This window comes from Marmota marmota, unplaced genomic scaffold (genome assembly GCF_001458135.2).
Source record: "Marmota marmota marmota unplaced genomic scaffold, marMar, whole genome shotgun sequence".
Taxonomy (NCBI): domain Eukaryota; kingdom Metazoa; phylum Chordata; class Mammalia; order Rodentia; family Sciuridae; genus Marmota; species Marmota marmota.
Genome location: NW_026000057.1, coordinates 30,018,706 through 30,028,027, shown reverse-complemented (window position 1 = coordinate 30,028,027; position 9,322 = coordinate 30,018,706). Strand labels below are relative to the sequence as shown.

The 9,322-nt window shown below is 35.4% G+C and overlaps 1 protein-coding gene across 1 annotated transcript in view; it reads right to left on the bottom strand.

Annotated features, from left to right (window-relative positions):
* Window positions 1–9,322, bottom strand: part of CUNH4orf17 (chromosome unknown C4orf17 homolog) — a 114,501-nt gene that overhangs the window by 18,871 nt on the left and 86,308 nt on the right. The window contains exons 3-4 of the mRNA XM_015484584.2: window positions 5,726–5,945; window positions 1,088–1,297 (exon numbers count right to left, since the gene is read on the bottom strand). Coding sequence (XP_015340070.1) covers window positions 1,088–1,297; window positions 5,726–5,858 — 343 coding nt within the window. The 5' untranslated portion in view covers window positions 5,859–5,945. The remainder of the gene's footprint in view (window positions 1–1,087; window positions 1,298–5,725; window positions 5,946–9,322) is intronic.

The following is a 9,322-nucleotide window of genomic DNA, read 5'->3' as shown; positions in this document are numbered from 1 at the left end:
AAAAAAAAAAAAAAAAAGTGAACTTACCCCTACAGCTAACAAATCTTACTAGGTTGCAACCACTAATTCACTAATTCCTATGAAGTCACTCTGTCTTGAAAATATAATTTTTAAGTTTCCAGGTGCTACAGAATTGGAAGGTAATGATATGTCAATAGCTTTATAATGTTTTGAACAACCAATAAAAAAAATAAATAAAAAATAAATAAAAAAATAAAATAAAAATAACGATCCCATAAAAAAAAAAAAGAAGTGGAAGGTATACTAGAAAGAAAGTGTAGTAAGCGGACTTTAGCTCTTCATTGCCAATAGAAGAGTGGAGGAGGAATTCTTGAGAGAATAAAATGAATTAACCAGTGTGAATACCTTAGAATGGTATGTGTCACATAGTAAGTATTTTGTAAATGATTACTCTTACTAACTTTAGAAAAAATATATTTTACTATAGTATACCAAAATAATTTTCATATACTCTGAAAGTTTTAGTAACAGCATGTGTTTATATTTAGTAGGAAAGAGAGAACTGGGTATAATTTTTACCATGCAGAATTCCTTTCTTCTATTGTACTTGTCCTTTGGATTTTACCACACATTGCTTTTGATTAAGTTTATCAGCTTCATTTAGAAAGTATTCTGCTGGGACCTGAGGACAAACCAAGAGTACAAAAACACAGAAGGCAGTGACACTAAGGCATGACCTTAAGGAGATGGTAGTCCTGTGGGGAAGATGTAAATAAGCAATTCTGTCCATACTGTTTCCTGGACTTGCTTTTTGACTGATGTAGTTTCCCTTTTGGTATCAGCTTAAACATTCATATCCCCTTTCTCTTAGCTAGTTTTATAGGGATTAGAGACTACAATCATGCCAAATACATGTTGGACACAATAATAGTAATAATATTTATTAATGTTATTGCAGTACTGAATTGAAGTTAGAAGAGAGAAATAATTATATACTGAAAAACATATTTCATAGTGAGAAAATTCTATTTAAAAATCACTACAGCCATTTTAGCAATCATATAGGACCACACCAGTAATTTGTAGGAGATCCAAGAAGATATTCCATCAGTTGAGAGCAACTCACCTGAATGAGGTCTTGGGGGCATTTTGACTCTGCTTTGGGCTGGTGACACTCCTCTGACAGGACTCTCTGGGGCAGCAGGACTCGGTGGATAATTGCATTTGGCAAGTGGTATCTCATCCTTCTCTAACTGGTCAAACTGGCTAACACCATACAGGGCTCCGAGAGCAAGCTCATCGTCATTCACAGTACAGATCGGGATGTTATTCAAACCTAGGTGAATAAGATTAAAAAGATCAAACAACCAGATAAGGTTTAGGCAGTTTTTCTTTAAATATTGGCAATTTTCAACCAAGTATTGTTAAATGTGCAGCACTGGACTTCCAAAATGTATGAACCAGTGCTAGGTGCTATTCTTCAAAAGTTAGCATAGGTAATTTTGTTTGCAATACATGCTTCCTTAAAATATTCTGGCATTTTATCAACCTTAAGAACCAGGCCACATCTTTAACCTTGGTCTTAGAGTTAAGATGAATAGGCGTGCTTTTATCCTTTCACCCAAGTCTCTCACCAATGTAAAATTTTAGATTTTTGAAAGCATTCAGAACAAGTCCTTTTAAAAAGATACTCTGGATTTTTTTGCCCCAGCAGATGGTAAAAAGCTTTTGGAGGTAGGACTAGGAGGCTGGATAAAGGAGATTGTGAGGGTAGTAAAGAATTTGGTAAAAAGGGACCTTACCTCTCTTGACCAGAGACTTCTGGTTCATTTACTTTCTTCTAACAGTTGTTTGCTTTTGATTCAAATATAGAAATTTGCTCAAATGTAAAATTATAGAGAGGTTTTTTTTTTCAATATCAATGCAAAGTCATGTGGAATTGGACAGCTTAGGAAATGGTAATGTGCAGGACATTGATTCATTATCAGTGGATTATAAGAGATAATAAAAGATGGCTACTTTATCTCCCAAGAAATTACCAGGCAAACTGCTGGAGTTTTCATACTTATTCAGTCTTCAAAATCTCCCCAAAGTACTGCTAGTCTGCCCTCCTCTTATTTATTTGCTCAGATGACATAAAAATGTCTTTGCTGACAACTCTGTCTGAAATACAGTCCATTTCTCACTGTCCCCTTATGTTCTTTTCTTTTTCTCATTGCACTTGTTACTTTTCATAGTATACCTATTTGCACATTGCTTGTCTGAGTTGTACTAGAACATAAGCTTCATGAAAGCAAGGATTCTGTCTGGTTTGTTTGCTCTCCATTCCCAGCGCCTAAAACAGTGCCCATCAGAAAGTAGGGCTGAATATTGGCAATTTTCAACCACCTAGCACCTAGCACTGGTTCATACATTTTGGAAGTCCAGTGCTGCACATTTAACAATACTTGGTTGAAAGCTGCCATTCATTTGTTGAATGAATGACTAAGAAAACCAAACATAAGGATTTTATTTAGCCAAAAACTTAGATAAGAAATCATAAATGATTTCTTGAAAAGCCCTCAGATGCAGCTAAGGTGGCCACTGTTGCTTCTCAGAGAGGAAGGGAAATCACAGAAATCCAGGCTCTCTTTCAATGAAAGAACAAAGTCTCCTTAGTAAAAGAAGAACCTGGAGATAGGTAATGGCTACCATGGCAGGGACAGGTTTGGGGTTTTTGTTGTTGGTGGTGTTTTTGCCTCTTAACAAGTGATACATACAGGTCTCACAATCTGGCTTTGGCAAACATTCTGAAAGCAGCTATGACATTTGCTTATATTGCTTTTTGCAACACAATAATAATACTCAAACTTCTTCACCTACTGTTTCTGTTGTTAGAATCATTTTACTCTGTGTCTCTTGCCTGGATCTCTAAGACTTATCAGAATATAGCTTGAAATCTACCAAGCAAATGTAAGATTTTAAGATAGTTATGTGTATAGGTTCAAATGCTTCCTATTCTCTTTAATGGAGCTTGAAGAGGTTACTAATTTGGAAAACAGATGGAAATTTTTTTATTTTTTATATGTATTGATCGTGATCCCATTTATTGTTTCCTTTCTTCAAAATTGTTTCTCTCTATTCTCAGAGACATTTTACTAGTTCTATCTCAGCATATCAGACCATTTCTTTTCTGTTTCTTTCACTGGATTGTATGTAATCAGAAGTTGCAACTATTGTTATAGTGTATGCTACAGTAGACCCACCACTTGCCTAGAACATGGACTAAGGATATAGGTGCTGAGCTCTCCAGCTGCCATGACCATCAGTTACTTCTGAGTAAGCCTAAGTCCCTCTCTTGGAATTATTCTTGGTTAAAGGAAGCTCTCATGCCCCAAAGAGCTCAACCAATGAGTGGGGGATGAGGAGTTAGCAAAAAGCATGGTGTCTTTGCCTGGAATTGAGATATCTCTGAAGGATCATCTGCCCCTTGTGGGATTGGTTGAGGCCTCTGTTGTATTTGTGTGGCAGTTCAACTTCTGCCTGATTCTGCTTCCCTTGTTTCCTCACAGCTGGTACTCCCCAAAGCACTCCCCAATAAAGCTACACAAATCTCCATTTCAGAGTCTCTTTCCAAGGAATCTGATCCAAAAATATTGCTCTGTAGAAAAATATAGGGTACTATGATAAAACTTCATGTAGGAAAATCAAATTAAGATTGAGGATATGGAGCCTGGAAAGTCTCTTTGAAGTGATAGAAACAACAAATAATAGGGAAGTTTCATGGCTAGAGGGAGGAGAATGAGTAAAAATCCAAGGGAAAGGCTTGTTAATGTTCAAGGAACTTAAGTCCAATATGGCATGTATATAATGGGTTTATGAGATGCCATAAGAAATAAGAAATAATCAGAGTCCACATTATAGGGAACATTTTATTTAATATCAAAATAAACAATCTTATCCTAAATGCGTAGCAAGTCTCTGAAGGATTTGGTATAGGATTTTTAAACAAATTTACATTTTAATGTTATATTTTTGTTTGCTCTATCATGAGTGGATTGGACAAGGGTAAGAATGGAAACAGAGCACCAAGAAGGATGAAAATTATGAAAATAAGAATCAGAGCAAAGGTAAAGGAAATGGCAATGGAGTTGTGAACATGACCATGGAGAGAATGTTTTAAACATTTAGGAGAAAAAGGGATAACATCAAGTGAAATATTGCCAAGGGAAGGGAAGAAGGTGGAGGAGTGAGGAGCAACCTCAAATTTGTGGTACCACTTGTTTATTAGTGTATACTAGTTGGGGGGACCACACTTCTGGGAGAAGACTAAGAGTTTAGTTTTGAAGAGGAAGTTCAGGGTTCCAATCAGGCATTCCATTCCTCACAAGTAGGCAGCTGAATATTTAGGTCTGAACTTTAGAAGTCTAAGATGTGTATCGGAAACTATTGCCTATCTATGATATTTAAAATGTGTGAATGAGTGTATTTGCCTAGGATTAGAGTATAGATTACAAAGAGGAAATAGCCAACGGTTGACCTGTGAGGGATTCTAAGATTTTACTGCAAGCTGGAAAGTAGAAGCCATGGGGATAGAGAAAAAAACAACAACCTAGAAACATATGATGCTAAGAAGCTAAATAAAATATTTGGGGTGGGGGAAAAATGAAGGAAGGAAAGAAGGAAGGGAGGAAGGGAGGAAGGGAGGAGGTAGGGCAGTTGAAAGGGAGGGATGAATTAAAGTATTAGTGGTTAACTTTGTCAAATGCCACTAAAAAGTCAAGATGGAATTAAACAGTGTCTGTAGTAGATATTTGTCAGGTCAGCTCAGTACCCTTGTCTTTCTGCCTCTGCTCAGTACCACTGAAGAACAAGGATGTTTGTCCTGATGGGTCTGGACAGCTGAGCAGCCTCCTAATATTCTTTGTTTCTAGGCTCAGGCCTTTTTCTGACAAAGATGGTTCGTTTGTATTATGGTAATAGTCTAGTCTCACTTTTCAGGAATAAGATACGTTTCTCTCTGCTGGGGGCTCACTGAAACAATGGTTCTTATTTAGTAAGTGAGAATCTCAGGGGTGGGTCTGAGGATCTAATGATGAAGCCCAACAGCTGAAGCTATACACTCCCTTAATGTCCCACAGTTACCCATCCTGGGCAAAGTGACAAGTTCATTCTAACAAGTCCCAGTAGTTCTGCTTGTTTTCCATACACTCATAATCTTGAGAAATCTACCTCTCAAAACAAAATCTACCTCTTTTTTTGTTTCATCTAGAAGCCAAAATATTGGTAAACCTATACACATTTTATGATTCAAGCCAAGCTACATTTTGAGAAGATATTGTCATTAATATCCAATTTCCAAACGCCTGTTCCATAAAGTTAAAGGAAGTAAGAATAAAAAAGAAAGGAAAGAAGGGAGGGAGAGACAAAAGGTATGTTTCTTTAGGGCTCGTATTACATGGCAGGCTGCACTTGTAGTTGAAATATTAAAATACTTTTAAACCAATTGGATAATGCTACCCTTAGTCCCCTGAATGGTCCCCATTGCCCTCGTCACTTTGACCACCTCTCCAGGCCCCTGTCCTAACAATCAAGCAATCCAATGGCTAATGTCTAACAGAAAAGAGACTTGCTGTGGTGCTGACTTTTGGTCCTAATTGTCAGTGAACATGCTTTGCCAGTGGTTAAATATTTTGAATAGCTGCCTTTTGTTAACTCACCAGAATCATCAAGTAAACCAAATGTGGAGGAAAGAGACATATCCTAGGACCTTAAGTCCCCTTACCTTTGATATGGCAGACTCTTCTGGGATGAGGGGTGTGCCTAACTAGAAAACAACCCCCATTTCTAGTCACAATAGGGTTGCTTTTGCTCTCAAACTGAAGAACAGAAGTTGGGGATTTGAAGTTCTTTTGCATGACCTGTTGGTTTACCCCCTTCACTGTTGCCAAAAAACGTCCTTGGGGTCTAACTTGATTGACCTCAGTTTCAACTGTGCTCAGATCCTGAAATCACAGAATAAAAATTGTTCTCACAAGATATTTTTGACATTTTCTTATACAGCAAATATTTTCCCATCATCTTTGCACTGAATTACTTCTTATGTCAAAACAATATGAGGCATTTGCTTTCAGATCAGATTTTTGTAAACAACAAAAATAGTATAGGTATGAGTAGAACATAAAAATTTTCCTCTGGAAAATCAAAGAATTTGTAACAAAGTATATTCAATCTTTAATTGCATTTAAAGTTATTTGTTGGCTTACCAACCAAAAATTACATTACACGATTATTAGCAATTTTGACTTAGTAAATTATAATGGTGCCTTTAAAATACAATGCCTAGAAATGTACTTTACATAAAATTAACTTTAAATGAAAACATTTCATAGCATAATTTAAGAAGACTAGAGTTTTAAATTTGTATTTTCTTCTAAGAAGATGATATAACCTGAAGGAGAAAAATTCCAAAAGAATAACACTACATCTATAGATAATAAAATGAAGAACTTTTGTCATACTGTTCTTTGCAATATTCAGTAATTTTTACTTTTCCTTTTAATCATTTAGCAAACATTTATTAAATATCTACAGAGTCATAGGTTTTGGAGAATAAAAATAATGTTATTACTTTCTGAATTCACAATAGAGTAGGAAAGAAAATACTTGAATTGAGAGCAAAGGAAAGACATTACTTACTTAAAGATGGTACACTACTCTTATAATCTAAGAAGGATTTTATTTAATTAATTAATTTACTTTTTGGTGGCTATTGTATATATTTCTCATCTTACACAGATGCCAATTCATTGTGGTGGAATTTGGAAATACATACTTTTATTTCTAATTATGGCAAGGAGATTTTTTGGGTCAGACTAATTTGCAGTGTCAAAACATGTTCGTAGTCTTTCCAGTTGTGGTGACACAGGCCTGTAATCCTGGCTACTCAGGAGGCTGGAGCAGGAAGAGGCCAACCTGAGCAAGTTCAAGGCCAGACTGGACAACTTAGCAAGACCCCTATCCCCAAAGTAAAAATAAAAGTAAAAGACCTAGAGATGTAGCTCAGTGATAAAGTATCCTGGGTTCAATCCCCAGTATTGCCAAAAAAAAAAAAAAGTCCAGGTTATAGAAATTGAAATCAGGATTTTATTGGAGTGGGGTATTTTTAGTTGGTTGACTATCTTTTTATACCATAGTCTAGATTTTCCCCAGGGTATGGGTTTAGAGCATATAGTCTATAAATTACCAGTCCTGTTGCCACAGAACATCTGATTTTCAAGAATTTCAATTTGATACACATTAATTCTAAAATTATTCTGTTAGATAAAATACATTTAAATATTATATTTAGAAAATACAATTTTCTGATAATAAAAAGTATGTTTTTATTGTTTCTTATGACTATCACAATGTGGGTTTAGTTCTAAATTCCTTGTATAACCTCTTGGTATAATCAAACTTTAGATTTATTCTTTTTGTGTTAGTAGCATCTTATTAAGATATAAAAGTAAGATGAATTACAGGCTTCAAGGAAGCACTGCTATTTTCATAAGAGAAGAAAAAGAACCCTCTGCTTTAGTCAGATTAGCATTGCTGTAACCAAAATACCTGACAAGAACAATTTAGAAGAGGAGAAGTTTATTTTGACTCACAGTATCTGAGTTCTCAGTCTGGCGGGTAGGATGTTATAAAGGGAAGCTGCTCCCCTCAAGGCAGAGGCAGGAAGCAGAGATGGGGTAGGAGTAGGGAGAAGGGGCCAGGGCTTCACCTGCCCACAGTTACCACCCAGTCATTCAAAAGAGGACAGACTGATTAGATTTTGACTCATAATTCAAGTCCTTTACCTCTGAATATTGCTGTAGTAACCCAGGAGCTTTTGGAGTGATACCTCATATCCAAACTGTAACACTCTGCATTGATTTACTGTTGACATGTTATACCAAATTTTAAAGTAAGTCACTACCATTTAAACCTACCTAAAGAATTGATGTGGGACAGACACACTCAGAAGAACTAGAAGAACTGAATGTTTCAGTTGGCATATAAATGAATCCCATCAGACTACAGATGAGTAACTAAAATCTAGACAGTAAATTACTTAATTTGCAGACACTTTGCTAGTTAAAGGCAAAGAGAGGACTATAAATCCAATTTTTATTCCAGTTTAGTGTCATTATCACCATCCAAATTGCCTGTTGTATCTTTTTACCCCAATACAGATTAAATGAATTTACTGGCATGATTATACAAAAGGTTCTAGATAGGAAAAATAACTCTTACTTTTGGCTTACAAAAAATTTATTTTGATGTTACGGTTTTTTATTGTTTACAAATTGCGTTTAGGATTAAAGGTAATATACAAATATTTTAGTGACATGTATCCCTGAAAATTCTGCAAAATATAAAATATTTATTGTTTGCTGTGATCTGAATGTGTCCCTCCAAAATTAATGTGTCAGAGCCCAATCATTAATGTGATATAGTATTAGGAGGTGAAGCCTTTGGGACATGACTAGGTCATGAGGGCATAACCCTCATGAATAGAATTGGTACCCTATAAAAAATATCACAGAGAGCTGCTCCACCCTTCCCATCATGTGAGAATGCAGTGAGAAGGTACCGTCTGTGAACCCAGAAGTGGGCCCTCACCAGGCCCTTAATCTGACAGTGCCCTGATCTTTGACTTCCCAACCTTCAGAATTGTGAGAAAAATAAGTGTCTATTTATGATTGACCCAGTTTGTGATATTTTGTTATAGCAGCTAAAATGGATTAAGGCAGTGTGCTTTTTGGTTTAAACTTAAATCTTCAAAGATACAGTAAATGAATAATTCAGAATAAAGGTTTATCTTGAATTATTCTAGCAAATAAGATAATATTGAAAAAAACAGAACTACCTTAAATCTGAAGAAAAGCAAAACTATGTCGATTAAACACTAATAATGGCCCACATCTTTCTCTTCAACCTCATGCTTATATTGATTTAAAAAATCTTTAGCCAATTAATTATTCATTACCTAGTGACTTTACTAGATATCTTTCCAAAGCACATGGATTGATTTAGTGCAATATTTGTCTTTTAATATTTCTTTTTATGGTAAGTGTTAAGTTTGAGTGATACCTTTTTAGAACTTATAAACTCAAAAGTAATGAAAAGATCATTCATCCTTGCACAGAATGAACTCTTTTTTTCAGAAGGCAAGAAATATGAAAAAATAAAATAATATACTTATTGATGAATAAATATTGTCTTTTCTTGGAGAATCAGACATACTATTTCTAAGATAGAAACTAAAACTTTTGCTAAAACCTATATTAGAGATAACTATCAATGCAAATTGGACCCATGTATATCATTGATGAATTCCATAAGCTGAAGCAAA